This window comes from Malania oleifera, chromosome 3 (assembly GCF_029873635.1).
Source record: "Malania oleifera isolate guangnan ecotype guangnan chromosome 3, ASM2987363v1, whole genome shotgun sequence".
Taxonomy (NCBI): Eukaryota; Viridiplantae; Streptophyta; class Magnoliopsida; order Santalales; family Ximeniaceae; genus Malania; species Malania oleifera.
The window spans coordinates 63,221,079-63,243,595 of NC_080419.1; the positions used below are offsets into that span (position 1 = coordinate 63,221,079).

General features: G+C 36.8%; 1 protein-coding gene across 1 annotated transcript; it reads right to left on the reverse strand.

Annotated features, from left to right (window-relative positions):
• Positions 1-7,467: 7,467 nt before the first annotated feature.
• Positions 7,468-20,583, reverse strand: LOC131151335 (uncharacterized). Its single transcript, XM_058102578.1, has 3 exons — positions 20,576-20,583; positions 17,009-17,623; positions 7,468-8,086 (listed from the first exon to the last, which is right to left on the reverse strand). The coding sequence occupies exons 1-3, from the start codon at positions 20,581-20,583 to the stop codon at positions 7,468-7,470; spliced, it is 1,242 nt and encodes a 413-aa protein (XP_057958561.1).
• Positions 20,584-22,517: the final 1,934 nt, after the last annotated feature.

Consider the following 22,517-nt stretch of genomic DNA (forward strand, 5'->3'; position numbering starts at 1 on the left):
TTGACATCCAGAAGGGAGATAGAAACCTAAGTTTTGTAGCCTACTCAAGATGTGAAGGCTGAGCCACCCCTGGAAATAGACTTAATTCAGGGAATACTATTCGAGCTTAATTCACATGGGTGGTATGAAGACAATAAAAGAAGTGTAACGATTGTCCTAATTGACCAAGAAAAGACAGAAACTGAAGAATGACAAAAGAAAGAAAAAAAAAACAAAATAAATAGAAATGCACCAGAATGGGGTGATAAAAAAATTAATAACTACTCCAAACAAATACGGTAAAAAGTCAGGGACACGTCACATGTTCTCCACATATGAAGACTCTTCAATCGCTTAGTGCCTTAGATGTATTCACGCTTGGTTTGTGAATAAGTTGATATACTTGGTTGGATATGGCAAGTAGGTGAGAAGATGCTAGGGTGAAGGATCCGACACCTCACAAATAGGCTAGATACTTCTCAGACTAGTCCACTCCACACATTTAGCGTTTGTTCCTTGCTATATGTGGGATGTTTGATCGCAACACTCCTTCTCACATATAATGAGTGAACCCATCCTTTTTAAGTGTTTTTGAGAGTATACCAGTTAGGCCGAGTCAAAGCGACCATTCTGTAGGTGTCCACTGGTATCCTGGGTATAGCGAGTCATACACATCACACATACCTTGAGATTTTGCCTATTTATACTTGAATTTATATGATAACATTAACTCTGAATTGAATCGCCAATTGACTTTATGTGAGTATATTGTTCTTAATGGTTATATAATGATGAAACTAACATGAATAACTTGCTTCAGAGTGCGTGAATTGTATGAGCTTGTGTGTAATCTGGTTATATTCATGTATGTGAAATGGTATGGCCGTGTCATATGTGCATTCATTTCATATTTGTTCGAATTAGTGTTGTGGGTACCGCTCTGGAATTCATTCACGTTATTTTCTAGAAACTAGCAAAACGTTAGTTGGGGGGTGTGATTACCCGCCTAAATTGCGCAATTAGGTGTTTTAATTCATGCATTAAGGATTATATTTTTAATTAAATGCCTAATTATGCTAAATATTCTTACATTACGCTCTACTTATAATATTTAGGTTTTATTGAATAATTTATGAATTTTTGGTATTTTATTTTTTGCAGGGTAAGTTATGGACGTTAAAGCTGACGACACTTTGTAATTCGAGTATAATTCCCCCATTCAAGCTTCAATCGAAATGATTCAAAATTCTAGGGAAATCTGAGACACTGCTCTACAACTTTCGTATTTTGAGCATGTTGGAATTGGTGTATTCCCCAGAGGGGGTGAATTAGGTATTTAAAATTTCTTTCCTAAGTTCAATTTAACTAGCATCAATATTACACAAACCTAGGGTCTTTCTATATAGTCATAATCCCAATTAAAACATGTACAACATATAATGAATTAAACAGAATACATACATATGCTAAAAATGAAAGTGTGAAAAATAGACTGCGGAAATATAAAGTACACTCATAATATGTTATTGGGGTTCGGCCAATACTACCTACGTCCTTACCTTGGCTCACCAGCACAAGGATTCTACCAATGCTCACTTAACGGGTGGAGCGACACCGATTATAACCAGGTCAATTAGCGGGGCTAACCTCAACTTACACCTTACCAGGATGGTGCACCTAACTTTCCTAACTAGGTCTAAGCCAATCTAGGACTATTCCACAGGGCTAGTCTCCCTCTTCAAGCTCGTTCTTGGAATATAAAATATATGAAAATTTGCGTACACGAAAATACTTCTTACACAAGCAGACATGTACCACTACGCACAATATAATCAATGCACACCAATAATGTAGGAATTATAAGCTCAAGGGTGTATATGTGTGCAATCAATACTTAATATAATTTCTATGCTTAATCATGCACAAGAGTGTATCAATAAGTTTTTCTTTGAAACTTTGTATAAACAATATATCTCAATATCAACTTAGGGTTTCAAATAAGTTAGCAAGAGTAATCAAACAATCTCAAAAATATTTTCTCAAAATACTTAGCACAAGAGATGTTTGAAAAAGCTTGTAAAAATATTTTTACTCCACAAAATAAAGCCTTAGGTGTCTTGCAATACAAGCCTCAAAGTTTCCCACACACCAAATTTATTAAGTTAAACCGGTGGAAAACTTTAGCTCAACTCTCAATCCAAAAATCACACAACAAAGAATATAATGAGAGTTCAAACCAATGGAAATGGACTATAATTCCTCACGGTACTCTCACAAGGTTTGGATTAGCAAAAGGGAAGTAGTATGAGAGTGTATAGGCTTTGTGCTTGGGAAATGGGCATAGAAAAAATCAAAGGATTGTTTGCTTAATCAATGTGCTCATCACCCACTAATTGAGCAAATGAGCTCATATATATAGACATGAGGGAAAATATAGCCATTGGGGACACAAGGGGTATTCTTGAAAAATATTAATCATGTTTAATATAAAATAACTTGGTTTAACTACGATAAAAAATTCACCAACTTGAGAGGTTCGGTTGACCGAGTGTTCCAGTTCGATCGACTATGGAAGAATTGAACTGTAAGTCTGGTCGACCATCTTGAGGGTTTCAAAGGTGATTTTCCAAATCCGTGTGGCACGGTTGACCAGATCAATTTGAACTAGAAGGTTCGGTCAGCCAGGAGGTTGGGGCTTCTCTCGAGGATGTTCGGTTGACTAGAGCGTTGGAGTTCATTTTCTGGTCAGTCAACTAAAGAGTCAATTGTTAACCCTAGGGAGGTTCGATCAACCAAGACGTTAGAGGGCATTTCTAGTCAGTCAACCAAAGGGTCAAAATGTTGACCCGGTGGAGGTTCGGTCAACCGAAGACTTTTGCATATAGAAGTTCAGTCGACTGAACATGCCCTTTTTGTGCATTTAGGTTTTTTCTGCTTATAAAGTTACCCCCTATTCACATGATAATCAACACTAAGATTATGAGGGCAATATTAATGCAAACATGAGGGTTCGAAGGTTAGTCTAGGTCTTTTTTAGGACACTGAAAAAATCCGGCGTCCGTTGACCTTCTATCGACCGAAGGGTGATCCTTAAGGTCTTTCGATAGTTTGTGTATGATCATTTGCTGAGATTACTTCCTACATGTATGACATGTAGAGATTATTACATACCCATTCAAACTGAAATTATTATAGACCCAATGATAAAAAAATACAACAATAAATATGTTGGGTGTTCACTTCTCTTCAGGTTGCCGCATGCCATCATATGAACTTACCAATAAGAACCTGCACAAAAACTTGGCAACCATTAAATATCAGAGTATTTGTCACGATCAAAACAAGGGTGTGACCTATTGGGCCAACAGAGCCTTGAAAGTTACGGGTTGTAGGAAGGCCGAATTTGGGCTTATTCGCTGGGAAACAAAGAAAGGAAAAAAAAATAAACAAAAAAAAGAAAAAAAAATAATAATTCAAAAGAAGAAAGTGATTTGACCTATCCGTGCAGCCGGGTCCTTTGGCATGGTGTGCTGGGTAGGATTCTCAAAAGGGGGATGTTTTTATTTTTTAGCGGCCGAGCTCCTCTCCTCTCTCATCTCTTTCTGCCTCACTCTCCCTCTCTTCTCCAACACTCACACTCCGGCCCCACTCTCTAACTCTCTATTCTTTTCTCTTACTCTCGATCTCCCTTTCTCTTCCTTTCTTTCTCTCTTCCTTACTTCTCTACCCATACGGCCTGTTGCACCCAAGCTCCTTTGCTGCCATTGTGAACACCCAACCAAGACCCTAGTCCTTGTGGTTGTTGCTGGGTGCTGCTTCAATCCCATAAAATTGAGCCTTGCTATTGCTAAAGGAGGAAAACGAGTACTGCCCTGTTGCTGCTTCATGGAGGAGGACCCAAAGGCGCTACCTTGCTGTTATGCTACTGCTAACTAAAAAAAAAGAAACACAGCAGCTTAAAGCTATTGTATATATGGCCTACCATACTCTCTCTCTCTCTCTCTCTTTTGCATTTAGATAATTGTTTAAGATATTATTATCATTACTTTGAGTTTTATTTTATTTAAAGTTTCTGTTAGAATTTTAAATTCTATTTGGAGTTATTTACATTTGATAGTTATGGTGCAACCCCAAGAGGGGGGATGAATTGGATATTTAAAAATTGTTACCTAGGTCTACAGATTTGACCAACAATGTAATTTGGCCTAGGATCAGTTTATGCAACCATCAAACAAACATACACGTGCAGTAAATGTAAATTGCAGAAATGTAAAGAACACGCACGATATGTTATCAAGGTTCAGCCAACAGTGCCTACGTCCTCGCCTTGGCCACACCAGCACAAGGATTACCACTGTAATGCTCACTTAAATGGGTGGAGCGGCACCTATACAAACTAGTTCAATTCAAGAGGCTGACCACAATCGACACGCCTTAACAGGATGGCGCACCTAGCTTTCCTAATCGGGTCTAAGTCAATCCAGGACTATTCCATAGGGTTAGTCTCCCTCTTCAGGCTCGTACCTGGAATTCAACCAATGTGTATAAATTTTTTGTACACGTAAATGTGCTTCAACACAAGCAGATATGTGTACCAATATAGTTTAGTCAATAATGCAAGCACGAATGATATGTAAATATGCTCAGTGCTCTAATGTGTGCTAAACACCCAATCATGTATATATATTTTCAGTCCAGTTCTAGAGTGTATATCTAAGTAGGATTTGAAACACACTATTTGAATATCACACAATCATATCAGGGTTTCAAATATGCTAAGAAAGATAAATCAAACAAGCTCAATAGGATATTTCAAAGTATAAAGTACAATGAAGTTGTTTGAAAGACTAGCTTTTGTAAAGGATTTTTGCACACAAAATCTAGGTCGAGGTAACTTGCAACAAAGATGCAAGAACCAAAACCCTTAAAGTTTTTCCACACTAGATTTATCAAATGAAATTTGTGGAAGAACTTTAATGCTAAACTCTCAAAGAAAATCAATCAAGCAAATAATCAAAGTGAGAGTTCAAGCAAAGTGGGTTAAGCACAATAGCCTTGAAATACTCACAATGCTTAAGAGAATCACGAATGAGAAATATGTGAGTGCTTGAAAGAGTATTTGGAAAATATAGGGTTTTTAGGGTTTTGAGAGTTGAGAGAATTTTTGCCCTAATCAAGTTTGCTAATCTTCTTCTAATTAAGACAAATGAACTAGTATATATAGGCAAGGCGATTTTTGGCCGTTGAGGGCACAATGGGTATTATTAAATTTGTCTAAAAGACCATTAAGGAAATTAACCCAGTTTACCCCATTTAAAAATCTGGTAAAAAGGTTCGGTTGCTCGAACAGACACAGTCAAGAAATCAACTTTAAGAGGTTCGGGTGCCCGAGTTAAGGTTTGGTTGGCTGAAGCAAAGTTAGTAGCCAAATTCTGAGGTTGGAGTGCCCGAAGCAAAGTTCGGTTAACTGAACCAGGTCGTTCGGTTGCCCGAGCCTCTATTTGAACGTAAACAGACGGTCGCCTGAGTAGTTGGAAAGTGCTCTAAAAAGCATTCGGTCGCCCGAAGCTAAGTCAATATGTTGACTTTGTTTGATTGCCCGAGCCACTTTACACGGCATAGGTTCAGTCGCTCGAACCCTCTTAACCTATTCAATTTTAAGTCTATTGTTTGGCCATTTGTAATTCCCCTGATATGAAAATGATAATGGGGACCTTTGTACATTTGCTTAGTGACCTAGGGTTTGTGTAGGCACATAAAGTCCAACTATGGTCGTTTTTTAGCATACCTACCTACCATGCATGATGCAATTTATTACAAGCCATGCACGTGCACAGTCCATAATAAATTACATCCCATAATGAAGAAATAATTAAAAGAATACACAATTCAACACATATATCTTCATTCTTCGGCACGAACACCTCACGCCATCATAATATGACATTCAGTCCTAAAATGTGCACAAGGTGAACCTACATGCAATTCTTAGTACAAACATCAATACCAAGACTATTTGTCATAATCAAAATTGGGTGTGACTAATATGGTCAACAATCTCCCCCTTTTTTATGATGAAAAATACCTTACGCAAAAAGTGGGTCAACCAGTGTCGCGACGTCCCGGGAGCGCGTGTGCCTTGGGCGGCGAACTAAAAATCAATTTTAATATTTCTAGGAAAAATGGAAATGTCAGAGTCCCCACTAACCTTTTAGTGTGGTTAGAACACATGATTACTACCCCGTTAGGGGTAGAGTGGGTCTATGTTACCAGAGTTAGGCTCGGGAGTTCGGTTACGCGAGGGGAAGGTACAAGCACCCCCTGCGCGCCCGTTCTTACGAACGGTACCTAATTAATTTGAAATTATCACTAAGTTAATCTAATAAGTCTTTTAATTACTCTTTTTTATGAATTTAAAAATACCTATGAAAAATAAATAAATATATACATATATTCCCTCAGAGCTTAAGGTACGTGAAGCCCAAAGGCTAATACCCCCCGCAATTAAATCATAGGGTTAAAATCAAAAATATTTAAGGAAATACACTCCCAAATTTTTGAAATTGTATATAAAATTTTTATAGGAAAATACTAGTATGGGAGGTTTTAATATATATTAATAAGACAATCAACAACTACTAAAATATTACAAATGTCAAAATGGGTAATAAAATATCATATATACAACCATACTAAAGATACTAAAAAAAAATAAAAAATAAAAATAATACATAGTATATGGAAAGTACTGAAAACACCCTAATAATACCAAATATCCTAAAGATACTATATGAAGTAGTACCCTATATGTTAAAATACTAAAAAAAAATACCCTAATAAATGATACTAAATATAGTAATAATACCATATAATTCATAATAAACATATAATGCGAACTTAAATACTTAAAAATACCATATAAACTAATGATAATACTAAAATATCATAATAATAAACTAATAATTATAAACTACAATATAAATACTACCATAAGAGTAATGTAAACATAATAACAAAGATAAACCTAATAATGTATGAACATAATAATACCTATAAATATCACAATATATATAAAATGGACATAGGAAAGATGATAACGAACCATATACCAAAACATCACGCAATAATGAAAATACTATAATAAAAGACAATCATATTTATTATTTAACATGCATTAATATAAACAATAAAAAAAATTAAACCTAAATGAATACTAGGACAAAAGCAAACCCTAAAAAAAAGAAGATAAAATAAAATAAATTAACATCGAATATATATATGAAACCTGAATTAATATTATTGCCAAAGGTAAAAAAAAATCCTGCAAAAAATAAATTAATGTTAGATATACACATATATAAAACACCAATTAAATGTACAATAAAAAAAATTAAAACTTTACATGTCAAAACCCAAACAAATCCAAAAATATATATATATATAGGCACGTGTGTGACAGTGTGAGTGTGTGTGTGTGTGTGCAGGTGGCTACCGTGGGGTGCTGCCGGAGGGAGGCTGGGGTAAGGCGGCGATGGCGTGCACAGGAGGTCGCTGGGGCTGTACCGCCGGGAGGGTTACTGCTGGACTGACAGCCGGAGAAGGTGACCGGAGCTGGGCACGGCGACGGTGAACGGCGATAGTTGCCGGAGATGCAAGGGGTGTTGTGAATGGAAGTTGCTGCTGGTGCTGTGGGTGATACCTGCGGCTCTGCCCCTGCGACTTTGTCCCGATCTCCTTGGCAGTGTTGGCCGCCTTGGGGTGTGGAAGAGGGTGTCGGTTGTTGGTGGTGATGTCGGTGGTGTGGGAGAGGCTGTGTGCAGGGTGGCCGTGGCAAGTTGGAGAGGAGATGAAGAGTGATGGTCTGTGAAGCAGGGTGAGGTCGAGCTCGGGTTTGCGGGGAAGAAAGCAGGCAGTAGAGGAACAAGGGGGTGGTGCCGTGGTGGCCTGGCGTTGTTGTGCTGTGGTGGCCGAAGTGCAGCAGATGGAGTGGAGCTCCCGGCAGCAAGGTGGCACAGGTGTGGCCTCTGGCAGGAGGTCTTCGGGTCTGGCCGAGCGTGGCTGGAACAGGGGAGAGGAAGGCGTGAAGAAGGGGTTAGGGTCGTGAGGGCTGGAGAGAATTAGAGAGTTAGAGATAAGAGAGGCTAGGGCATTTCTTTTTTTTTGTTCTTGCTGCGCTGCCCGTGTGTGCGCCCTTGCTCCTTCCCTTTGCTTGGCCTCTTTGCCATTATATAAAAAAAAATTTCAAAACCCTAAAACAAACTTTCTTTTTTGATTTTCTTTATCTTTCTTCTTCTTCTTTTTTTGTTTTACTTTTATTCTTATGGTAATAATGAAAATGGAAATAGTAATAATAATAATTATTATTATTATAGTAATAATATAAGGATAATAAGGTAATAATAATAATAATACTAATAGTAAATAATAAATAATTATAGTAAAAAATAAAAATGAAGATACCATCGATAAAATAATAATAATAATAATATTAATAAAAATAAAGTAATAATACTAATATTAAAAGTAATAAATAATAATAATAATAATAATAATAATAATAATAATAATAATAATGATAACATTACCAAAAATAATAAAAATAATAATAGCCAAAATAAGATACTAAAGCTAATAATAATAATAATAATAATAATAATAATAATAATAATAATAATACTACTATATCAAAAACAATAAAATAAATGAAAAATAATTATAGTAAAGTAAAAATAAAATAAAGATAATAAAAGTACTAGTAATAATAACAAAAATGAAAAATAATAATAATAATGATAATAAAAATTCTAGCAAAATAATAGTAAAGTACTAATAATATAGGAAAATAATAATAATAATAATAATAATAATAATAATAATAATAATAATAATAATAATAATAATAAGGTAATAATAATAATAATGAAAATAATAAGAGGGGACCCAGTGTTCTATTTGGCTAAGGCAAAAATAGGGTGTCTACAACTGCCCCTCTTTGTAGGTTTAGTTGCTTCAATGTAACGGTAGGAACTCTCCTACGTTTTTTGTAGTAACAAACCTGCAAAGATAAAAGACACCTATTTTAGCCAAGCCATTCAACTCTCTATGGCTCTTTAGGTTAATCAATAGTTGTTTACTTCTGCCAACCAGAGACGATTTGCACTGAATGTAAGAATCCAGGTTGAGGTACACAGGGATGGCTTGCTATGAATGTAAGAATCCGAGCCGTAGGGATACAATGATCCAGCCATGGGACACAATGATGGCTTGCTTCGAATGTAAGAATCCGAGCCGTAGGGACACGATGATCCAGCCATGGGACACAATGATGGCTTGCTTCAAATGTAAGAATCCGAGCCGTAGGGACACGATGATCCAGCCGTGGGACACAATGATGGCTTACTTCGAATGTAAGAATCCAAGCCGTAGGAACACGATGATCCAGCCATGGGACACAATGATGGCTTGCTTCGAATGTAAGAATCCGAGCCGTAGGGACACGATGATCCAGCCATAGGACACAATGATGACTTGCTTCGAATATAAGAATTCGAGCCGTAGGGATACGATGATCCGAGCCACCTCAACCAGCAACAAGATGTGAAAGCAAAGTTTGGAAAGTTGTTACTCTATTTGGAAAATGCGCTTGGGGTAAAGTCCGAATGTCAATGAATGAATCCCCTTGTCTTTGGGATCTGTTGCCCTAGTTTCAAAATAAATCAATGTGTGCCTGGGGAAACTTGCCCTAGTTTTCCAAGTAAATCAATGTGTTCTTGGGGTCAGTTACCCCAGCTCATAATTAAACACAACAGGAATCTCTTCATCAAGGATGTCAAATAATCATTCGAAAGCTCAAGACAAGTGTGAAGGGTGCTCTATTGCTGCTTGTGATGTTAGAATGCAATGATATGCAGCTATATGTATGCATGTTGCTAACTTATAATACAGTGATATGTTGCTATTGATATACATGTTACTAACTTGTGATTATATGTATGCATTTTTTTTATTTTTTTTATTTTTTATTTTTTTGTGTATTTGTATGAAACGCACAATAGCGATGCATGAGATGTACATGAAATGCATGACAATGCATGAGATGCATGGTAATACATGAAAGGCATGACAATGCATGAGATGTGTGGTAATGTGTGAAATATAGGGTAATGCATGAAATGTATGGTAATACATGAAATGTAGGTAACGCATGTAATGAATGACAATGCATAAAATGTAGGCAATGCATGAATTGCATGACAATGCATGAGAGGTATAGTAATGCATGGAATGCATGGCAATGCATGAAATTTAGATGATGCATGACAATGCATGAATCTTTTCTCCCAATGCGCTTGTGATCAATAACCTCATCTTTGGTCTCTACATGAACTCGCCACATTTGAATGGATCCGTAACTGATTTTGGCTTAATCTTCTTTAATCATCCGGTCATGGAAGTGATTGACTCAGCTCAAATGAAAATCATAAAATCTGCCCCAGTTGAATGGACCTACAGATGATCTTGACTCTGATTTCATATTCTAATCTGATAAAAAGGCGCTTGAATGGGACGTACTGAAACTCAACTCGAAATTTGCCCCAGTTAAATTCATCTGCCACCGATCTTGACTCTATTGTTGGGTTCTTTTGAATAAGCAGATTCTGACATAACATTTACCCCAATTAGGTTGCTCTTTCTCCACAAGTATCTGGTGATTTTGAAACTCTTTGACTATCTATCCTCTTTTAATACTCTAACGAGTAAGAAGGGTTCCCTTTTTTTCTTTTTCTTTTTCTTTTTTTTCTTTTTCTTTTTTGAAGGAACGAGGAATGATTATGCAACTATGACATCAACTTACTAAATCAAAAGGTCATCTGCACAAAATAAATGTTTTACCATGTTTCAATGCTATCATAGGGAAAAATTCATACCAGTATTCAAAAGTCGTATAACGTTGATTTCCCAGCCTAGATGACTGTCATTCTCTTCAACTGCCCCAATTCCATCAACCCATGCTTTGATCTCAAGATGGTCTTTAAGACTCGAGATGAAACGTAGGCTTAGGGATGTAGGCTTTCTGAATAAAAGGAAAATTAAGGCTCAAAAATACCACCCCAAATAATGTTTTGTACCCCTAGTTCGATTTAAAGCACTTTGCAAGATGTTGACCGAACTTGTTATTTAAACAAGCTGCCTACGTACCTTTTCAGGATTAGTTCATTACGTAGTTCAGACTCAGTATTGAGTCTGACAAATCATTAGAGACAACAATGTCCACCAATCTGGTCAGGACTTTCATTTGGACCATAATTTAGGCTAAGGATATGGGTTAAAGAAGAAAGGAATTACATAAGGCTCAAAATCATCAATTTCATCAAGGGTAATTTGGTCAAAGATCACATACGTAGTAAGTCCCTTATTCTCTTTCTTCTTGCTCCTGCTTTTCTGTTTTTCTTCCCCTTTTCTTTTATAAAGGAATCTTGTCTTCATTTTCATTTGAACTTCAATTGGGACCAATCTTTTAAAAAATGCCCCAGTGTGGGGTGTGATCCTTTGACGGGTTAATCAAGAAATGAATCTTTCAGGCTCAAAAAGGGTTTGCAAGGGATTTCTTCTTTGACTTTCTTTTGGGTAGCAGAACAATGGCCTGCCATCCTTTTGGTAATGACTACTGTCTCAAATGATTTGCCAAACGCTAAGGGACCCGAACCCAGGTTGGATTTTTGGTGATTTGAATTTTAAGAAAAAACTGGTTTAACATTCAAGCTCAATTTGGTTAACAAATGGTAAATCATTGTTTGGGTTCTTTTTAGGGATAACTGGTCGACCAAAGAGGGTCATCCATTATTTGATCAAAACATGAGTGATTAATTGATAGGAAATTATTAAAGCAGCATAGCCGCTTCGTTGAATTCCTTGGAAAGTAAGATACTTCTTCATAACGTCTGAATTCAATGATTGTTTCATCTTTTAACATATCTTTCTAACTCATGAACACTGGCAATATTACTTTCCCTATTCCGGCATGAAACATAAGTAAACAAAATTTGGCAAACGAACTCATGATGCAAGTGAGATAACGAAATGCATAATTCATTTTATTGAATATAGAAACTATTCCGAGACACAGGCGTACACGAATTACAAAAAGAAAATAACAATGGAAAACAAAAGAACATCAACTGAAAAGGATTAGATAGTCAAAAGTTCGGTACTCCATCACTTTAGCCTCAGTGGATAACGATTGAAACCATTGATTTGGGAACCTCTCTGATATGTTGACCACTTCCTTCCTCGTGTTTGGGCAAAGGATTCCCCTGGATTCCCGGTTGCTTGTCGTCGAATGCTAACCATCCAGCATCTCTTAATGATTGCACCTTATGCTTGAAGACCCAACATCGGTCAATAGTATGGCCGGGAGAGTTAGCATGGTACTCACAACGAACCCCAGGATCATACCACTATGGAGGAGGGTTCGCAACGGGCGTCCCAGGGATTGCAGATACCATCCCCCTTTCCCGCAGCTGAGGAAATAATTCGGCATATGTCATGGGAATGGGGTCCACCCTTCAAAAGTTTCTAGTCACATTCCTATCTTGTGCTTGCTGATTCGGTGGACCAAAGTGAACAATCTGGGGCCTTGTGCCTGTATGCACCGTTTGATTTACCATGGGCTCAAAACCAAAGTTTCTCTTGGGCCATTGGTTCCCACCTCTGGTGTACTGATTCTTCCAATTAAACGGCCACTGTATCATTTGTGCCTCTTCCTTCTTCTTCCTATTAGTCCACCTTTTGCCTAAACCAGTTTCCGAGCCACTATCCTTGACTAGGCCTGCCTTGATATCGCCTTCAATTCTTCCTCCCGCAGCCACAATATCCATAAAATCATGGGGAGTTGCTCCCCGAAGGTGCGTACGGTAGGGGTCTTTTAATGTACTCACGAACAAGGAGATGGCCTCTCGGTCAGTCACCGGGGGGTCCACTTGGATCGACATATCCCTCCACCTATAAGCATATTCTCTGAATGTTTTGGTGGATTTCTTCTCCATCTCTTGTAGAGTCATTCGATCAGGCACCATTTCCGTCACATGGCGGTCGTGAGTAACAAAAGCGTTGGCTAAATCCTTCCAAGTGCGGACCCGAGCCTTATCTTGCTGAATGTACCAACGGATGGTGGACCCGGTTAAACTACTTTGAAAGCAATGCATCATTAGTTTTTCATCGTCTGAGTACACGGCCATTTCTTAGCAGTATATCACTAAATGTGTTCAAGGGCACCGGGTCCCATCAAACTTTTCAAAGTCTGGCATTTTGAACTTTGGCGGCAGGGTGACTTTAGGCACCAAGCAAAAGTCATTTGGATTAACTGAATCGAAAGTATTAGAACCTTCCATTGCTTTTAAGCGCTCTTCTAATACATCACAGCGACGCTCAGCCTCAGATTTGCTGATCCCCATATCAGAAGGTACTAATGGAGGAGTTCCTACTACTAGGAACCCCTGTGCTGGCATAGCAGGAATGAAAGGAGGCATATTTGGCGGTGGACCCCCCATGACACCAGGCGGTGGAATTGATGTTTGTCCATGATCTGGGGTGAACCCTGGGGGATGAGCAGGGTCCATATCTACTTCGGGATCAACATGCACTGCCTTTCCCTTGTTCATCAGTAACTCTAGAACCTTACTTATCTTGTCATTTATCTCTTCTTGTCCTTGTTCTAGACCTAGGACTCTATTTTCCAATTGTTCACTCATTTCTCTAGCTCTTCGCCTGGTATTGTACTGATGCGTGGTGGTCTCAATTATTGCTTATATTACTCAAACGACCTCTTTGAACTGAAAACCAACAATTTCCTCTTTAGAATCATGAATGCACAATTATGTACTGCATGAGTGAATGTGTTTTGATGCATGATTAGGGTATGCAATAGGTGTTTATGCATGGATGCAACTAGTGCGCTTATATATACAAACAAAGATATGAGTGTGCATGCAACCTATCGCACATAACTATGTAAGAAATGAAGTGCATGCATACGATGTAACCTAAACGAAAACTTAGCCAGGATTCTAGAAAATTCCACTAATGAAACATTTCAAAGATTAAAGCGACCATTGATGGGTGACAATTTCAATTCAATTTCTTCGCTCAACCATTCCTTTCTTTGATGATGGTCAATGTACCTTAGACCCCACGAAGGGTCAAATTATGGTCTGAGTTTGGGGTTGACCCAGGCTAGTTAACCCGTGGATTTATTCAATGTGGACTTGTGGACTTTAGTGTGCACTTGGACCTCAAGTATTTTAAAATATGGGCTTCAACCTATTTCATGATGGGTTAAGGCCCTAGTTGAAAAGGAATTGGGCTTGGATTACTTGAAAAAATGTTGGCCCGAATTTTTAGGTGATAGGGCTGAAGCGCATTTTTGGAAATCTGGGTTTGACCCTCTTTGGAAATCATGTCTGGGCCAAGTTTTTACTTAGGAAGATGTCGGGCCTAGGTTTGTTTTTAAATAATTGGGCCCGATTTATTTGAAAAGGGTTGGGTCAACCCATATTTCATGATGGGCTGAGGCCCTAGTTGAAAAGGAATTGGGCTTGGATTACTTGAAAAAATGTTGGCCCGAATTTTTAGGCAATGGGGTTGAAGCCCTCTTTTGAAATCTAGGTTTGACCCTTTTTGAAAATAAGGCATGGGCCAAGTTTTTTCTTAGAAAAAGGTCGGACCCAAGTTTGCTTTTAAAGAATTGGGCCCGAGTTATTTGAAAAGGGTTGGGCCGACCCATATTTTAAAATGCTTGGGCCAAGTGCTTCATTTTTTGAAAGGATGGGTCATGGTCTCATTATTGGGCTTTTTCAGAATACCGGCTAAGTAGTATGTAAGTCTAAAATGGATGCAGAATGCATGGTATAATACAAGGTATCTTACAACATATATACAATATACTATACGTGGAGTAGGATGTGGCTCCTGTCCCAACCCAGGGTAGGTATATATATACATGGTTCTTCATGGCTCTATCCTAGTTAAGGAAGACTATAGACAAGTATGTGTGGGTAGGCTCTAATTCCTATATACAAAGGTTCCCAATCTAACCTCCATCCTCACCCAAAAGGGGTTTGGACGAAGTTTAAATTGAGCGGAGTGGTTTGCGGGTCCCCACAAGCCCTGCCACGTGGGGACAAACGCTATTACACCCCTATCTAATCTTAGCAGGTAAAGCCCGGGTATAGAGCGTGAGAGTGTGTGAATTTAAATTTAACCTAATCCCGCTATCCCCACATTTATTCACATGCTATAAACAATATGGAAACAAGATATCTACAATTAATATATATATTCAAAAGATAAGGAAACTCAATATATGCAATTAATATGTTTATTCACAAAAAATTTGGAAACAAAAAATAAGGAAACAAAATATTTACGATTAGTATTCAAAAAATTAGGAAACAAAATATTTTTAATTAATTAAGGTTATTTACAAATTATGGAAGTAATATATTTACAATTAATCAAAGTTATTTACAAATTACAATATTCACAAAATATGGAGTAATTAAAAGATTTATTAAATTTGAACTTAGGATAATTTCTAATTAATTAATGGTTCGACTCTCTAACGTCCCCAGTGGAGTCGCCAAGCTGTCGCGACGTCCCGGGAGTGCGTGTGCCCCGGGTGGCAAACTAAAAATCAATTTTAATATTTTTAGGAAAAATGGAAATATCAGAGTCGCCACTAACCTTTTAGTGTGGTTAGAACACATGATTACTACCCCGTTAGGGGTAGAGTGGGTCTATGTTACCAGAGTTAGGCTCGGGAGTTCGGTTACGCAAGGGGAAGGTACAAGCACCCCCTGCGCGCCCGTTCTTACGAACGGTACCTAATTAATTTGGAATTATCCTTAAGTTAATCTAATAAGTCTTTTAATTACCCTTTCTATGAATTTATAAATACCTATGAAAAATAAATAAATATATACATATATTCCCTCAGAGCTTAAGTTACGTGAAGCCCAAAGGCTAATACCCCCCGCAATTAAATTATAGGGATTAAAATTAAAAATATTTAAGGAAATACACTCCCAAATTTTTGAAATTGTATATAAAATTTTTATAGGAAAATACTAGTATGGGAGGTTTTAATATATATTAATAAGATAATCAACAACTACTAAAATATTACAAATGTCAAAATGGGTAATAAAATATCATATATACAACCATACTAAAGATACTAAAAAAAATAAAAAATAAAAATAACACATAGTATATGGAAAGTACTGAAAACACCCTAATAGGTAATGCCAAATACCCTAAAGATACTATATGAAGTAGTACCCTATATGTTAAAATACTAAAAAAAAAATACCCTAATAAATGATACTAAATATAGTAATAATACCATATAATTCATAATAAACATATAATGCGAACTTAAATACTTAAAAATACCATATAAACTAATGATAATACTAAAATATCATAATAATAAACTAATAATTATAAACTACAATATAAATACTACCATAAGAGTAATGTAAACATAATAACAAAGATAAACCTAATAATGTATGAACATAATAATACCTATAAATATCACAATATATATAAAATGGACATAGGAAAGATGATAACGAACCATATACCAAAACATCACGCAATAATGAAAATACTATAATAAAAGACAACCATATTTATTATTTAACATGCATTAATATAAACAATAAAAAAAATTAAACCTAAATGAATACTAGGACAAAAGCAAACCCTAAAAAAAAGAAGATAAAATAAAATAAATTAACATCGAATATATATATGAAACCTGAATTAATATTATTGCCAAAGGTAAAAAAAAATCCTGCAAAAAATAAATTAATGTTAGATATACACATATATAAAACACCAATTAAATGTACAATAAAAAAAATTAAAACTTTACATGTCAAAACCCAAACAAATCCAAAAATATATATATACAGGCACGTGTGTGACAGTGTGAGTGTGTGTGTGTGTGTGTGCAGGTGGCTACCGTGGGGTGCTGCCGGAGGGAGGCTGGGGTAAGGCGGCGATGGCGTGCACAGGAGGTCGCTGGGGCTGTACCGCCGGGAGGGTTACTGCTGGACTGACAGCCGGAGAAGGTGACCGGAGCTGGGCACGGCGACGGTGAACGGCGATAGTTGCCGGAGATGCAAGGGGTGTTGTGAATGGAAGTTCATGCTGGTGCTGTGGGTGATACCTGCGGCTCTGCCCCTGCGACTTTGTCCCGATCTCCTTGGCAGTGTTGGCCGCCTTGGGGTGTGGAAGAGGGTGTCGGTTGTTGGTGGTGATGTCGGTGGTGTGGGAGAGGCTGTGTGCAGGGTGGCCGTGGCAAGTTGGAGAGGAGATGAAGAGTGATGGTCTGTGAAGCAGGGTGAGGTCGAGCTCGAGTTTGCGGGGAAGAAAGCAGACAGCAGAGGAACAAGGGGGTGGTGCCGTGGTGGCCTGGCGTTGCTGTGTTGTGGTGGCCGAAGTGCAGCAGATGGAGTGGAGCTCCCGGCAGCAAGGTGGCACAGGTGTGGCCTCTGGCAGGAGGTCTTCGGGTCTGGCCGAGCGTGGCTGGAACAGGGGAGAGGAAGGCGTGAAGAAGGGGTTAGGGTCGTGAGGGCTGGAGAGAATTAGAGAGTTAGAGATAAGAGAGGCTAGGGCATTTCTTTTTTTTTGTTCTTGCTGCGCTGCCCGTGTGTGCGCCCTCGCTCCTTCCCTTTGCTTGGCCTCTTTGCCATTATATAAAAAAAAATTTCAAAACCCTAAAACAAACTTTCTTTTTTGATTTTCTTTATCTTTCTTCTTCTTCTTTTTTTGTTTTACTTTTATTCTTATGGTAATAATGAAAATGGAAATAGTAATAATAATAATTATTATTATAGTAATAATATAAGGATAATAAGGTAATAATAATAATAATAATAAATAATTATAGTAAAAAATAAAAATGAAGATACTATCGATGAAATAATAATAATAATAATATTAATAAAAATAAAGTAATAATACTAATATTAAAAGTAATAAATAATAATAATAATAATAATAATAATGATAACATTACCAAAAATAATAAAAATAATAATAGCCAAAATAAGATACTAAAGCTAATAATAATAATAATAATAATAATAATAATAATAATAATAATAATAATAATAATAATAATAATAATACTACTATATCAAAAACAATAAAATAAATGAAAAATAATTATAGTAAAGTAAAAATAAAATAAAGATAATAAAAGTACTAGTAATAATAACAAAAATGAAAAATAATAATAATAATGATAATAAAAATACTAGCAAAATAATAGTAAAGTACTAATAATATAGGAAAATAATAATAATAATAATAATAATAATAATAATAATAATAATAATAATAATAATAATAATAATAATGAAAATAATAAGAGAGGACCCGGTGTTCTATTTGGCTAAGGCAAAAATAGGGTGTCTACAGCCAGGACAGACTCCCCCTGACTTTATGCATAAAGATAATTAAAGTAATGAATAATAAGAGATGTAAGTAAAATTAAGCACAGTATTACCCACTTTTGCCTCTTCTCTCCCTTTTGGCAACAACAAAAAGGGTTAAACAATAAAGCGCGAAGGCAAAGCAAATCAAATAGTATGCAACACGTCAACAATCTTAATGTTCTATAATCTTCCCAATGGATGATTATGCAAGGATAAAGATTAGTTTTTCATTTGGTTTTCACTCATCCTTTCAAAAATATTTTTAAAGTTAATTTTATCATAATCATCTCTATTTCTTAAAACAAACAAGTATGCCCCTACATGTGAGTCTGATACCAATCGTTATAACAAAGTAGTAGGGAAGATACCAATTGTTAAAAACAATACCACTAGTTATAAGGACATATTATCAGTTTTGAAATGAATATACTATCAATTATAAATTTACCAAGTTGTGCACATAGATACCAATTGATATTATATTTTCCAAAAGATATAGCAGTGAATGCAGGATATATATATATATATATTTTCTCGTAGTCTAATGATTTTGAAATAAAGGACTCCCCCTAAGAATATGCATTTTTTTTATAAATCAACTTGAGCAAAAATCATAAATTTTCTTAGAAACGCACTCAAGTTTTAAAAAGTTTAGCATTAAGAAAATGATATTAAGTTAAGTGCAAAGGTTTCAAAAATTTTGGCAGCATTTTATCTAAAGATGTAAGCAATCCATGAGAATCTACCAGTATTCTAAATAAATACGCACAACTTGTAATGACCCGAATAAAAATGGTATTTAAACAATAAAAGAAGGGAAATGGAAGTTGGAAACAGAAGGAAGCAGTCGACTTCGTTGACGAATATAGGGGATTCGTCGACGAAGGCTTAAGAGAATTCATCGACAAATTCAGGGGACTCGTCGACGAAGAGATACCGAGAGGGAGGTTTGAGCCGACTGAATTTCGTCGATGAAGACTGAATTTTGTTGACGAAATTAATAAAGAATTCGTCGATGAAGGACAAGCTCATCGACAAAATCCCCTGTTTTATAAATATGGGAAAATCTGGATTTTACTTAAGGATTAAGAAATTTATCATCTCTCTCTCTCCCCTTCGGTTCTCTCTCTTTCTTTCATCGATTTCGGGCCAGATTTATACCGGATTGACAATCTGAAGTCACCACGACGCTTCTGGGGAAGTTCTCTCCAAATCTGCTAGAGCAGATCGTTGGTGAAAGCAAGTTGGGAATCATCCCAGAGTTGAGGTAAGGCTTTTTAAGCCAAATTTGACTTTGTGGCAGTTATAGAAAATGTTGTATGTACGAAAATACTAAATTTTAATACTGGGAGTTTTCATTTTCTGGGTGTTAAGTTGGGAACCCTGCGGGTGCAGGGAAGATTTTCTTAGGAGCTTTTCAGGAATCAAGTAAGGGGATAAACTAAATTAGTTTTATTTTGAGAAAATGCATGTATTTATATATATAGCATCTGGATTTAGGAAAAATAAATAAATAATATATATATATATGATTTATATTTGGAAAATACTATGAAAATGATCGTATGTTGAATATATGAAAACTTGTTAGTGTGGCATGAGTATAAAATGTTAAGATATTGTTTCTGGAAATGTGTTTGTGATATGGATTTTTACGATGAAAAACTGGCGTACAGGCCAAGATTTTTATATGTTTTGCTAGCGTACAGGCTGGGCTATGTGACTGTGATTTGCCAGCGTATGGGTTGTGCTATGATTTGCCGGTGTACGGGCCGAGTTTTGATAAAATGTGTAATACTAGCGTACGGGCTGATGATTTTCATGATACACGTATATATGCAAAATGATATGATTGATGTGAAAATAAATGATATGAGATATCTATGTACCACAGTTTTAGTATATGTTATATGATATCAGAACCTGGTTGGCTTGGTTTAGGCTAGCACTCGCACGGTACCGTTGCTATGTGTCCATGGTCTTCGTGATCATGATATTTGTGTTAACGTCGTTGTACGGAGTAGTGTGAGATTGGATGGTCGATGTGGCTTTTAAGAAGTGTGTGTGATCGCCCCCAGTGTACGGACCAGGCCATGGTCGGCCAACCATTGTCAGGTCCCGCCTTCGGACCACACAACCCAGTTATGTGGGGTAATACATAACAATAGCTAGCTAACCTACCAAGATTGTTTTTATGTTATTATTATTGTATGAGATGAGATATGTTTACGAAAATGCAGTATGTTCTGCCATGTGTTGATATATATATATATATATATATATATATATGTTTTCCAGATTTGATGAAACAGTACTGAATATGTTATGTATGGTATATGTAGAACACAGAATACTCATATTGCCACACACTGGTATTAGTTTATTTCCCTTACTGAAAGTTGTCTCGCCCCTAAATCTTATTAACTTTTCAGGAGCCCCAGATAGGAAAGCGGGAAAAGCCCCGCTGGTATAGTACTGTTTATCTGCCCTCTATGAAGGGTAAGTTTTTGTTGCGACTGTTATATTTTGTGGGGAATATCCCTAGATCTGATTTCTGGGATGTATATACTGAGATACAGTGATTGTAGTAACTCTGGTATATTGTGATGTATGTTATAATGAGATGTATATGATTATATGCTTTCTACTACTTAGGCTTCTGCTATATATTCTGATATATCCCTAGTACCCACGGGTCTAGGTGGATAGTGACCTGCTGAGCTGCAATGTATGACGTTGATATTATATATAAAAAAAATGTGAAAAATGAGCAGGTCATGACACAACTAGCCCCAAGGAGTTTAATCAAGTAACGTAAATGGGACAAGTGTAAGAATTTAGATTTCAAATATAGATCACATTTGCAAAGCACATCATCTTAATTATTTTGGGCAAATGTCTATAGAAAATTCGGCAACATGCCGTTTGTAAACAGGACATTTCCCAAAATTAACCTGCATAAAAACAGTTCTCAAATAGGCAGTATTTCAAGAGTAAGGGATGCGAGAACCTATAGTCTACTAGCAGGCAATTCTCAACCACTACATCCACCATGCAGGAGGCATTCTATACTAAGCATGTATTTTAACAGAATAATCATTTAAATACAATCACATGCAAACCAAAGTACTATAAATATATATATATATATATATATATATATATATATATATATCATAATCAAATAGCATAGTCACCATATAATAGTATCTGTGTGTGTGGTGAATATGAAAGTTAAACAGAAATAGACATATAAGTTGTTTTTAAGTATAGGTACCAATAATAGAAATGTATCTGAAAGAAATAACATAGATGATCAAATACGAAGCTATAGAATGACGGACTAGATCCTCATGAAGCACTCCTAGGTCTCTCCGTCATCATGATCATCATCTCCCTCTTCCCCACTCAACTCCATCCGATCGTCCTCACCGATATCCTCATCATTCATCTCACGCAGTCGCTCACCAAGGATGTGGAAGTTAGCTAGCACCTCGGACCGAAAATCAGTGAACTCGCTGTAAAAGGAGTCAAGTCTAGCCTGAGAAGAGGATGCCTGCTCAGTCGTGGAGACTCTGAACTCCTGAAACGAAGCAGAGAGATCGGTGATGGCTACCATGATCTCAGTGGTAGATGGTACATGGGGTAGCTCCAGTGGGATCTCCTGAGCTCGCAACTCTCTCTTATGTGCAGTAGGCAACCACATGTTGCCAGTCAGCTCGTATCCCATCAACTTTAAGGTGGTCGAATTGAAGACATCAGATGGTCGTACTTTCTTAATGGTGGCAAGTGGTGACCTGTTTAGTCTCTCCCTAATGAATATCCTAGATAAAATCCAACCATAGGGTAAAATGATCCTCTTTCCCACGGTTTTAACAAACATCCACCGCAGGATCAATCTAAGCAGGTCTAGCTTCTTCCTAGTGAAGAGGCACCACGTGACAAAGCAGTCCAAGTAGGACACATGGTCCCTTGATCCTGACTTAGGCAAAATGTTATAGGAGATTAGGTAGTGTACCACCTTTGCCT

Excerpts from the sequence above, each read along its gene's own strand:
- LOC131151335 (XM_058102578.1), bottom strand. Across the intron at positions 8,087-17,008 it reads CCCTCCGGCAGCACCCCACG|CCCTCACGACCCTAACCCCT; the intron begins GTAGCCACCTGC and ends AATTCTCTCCAG.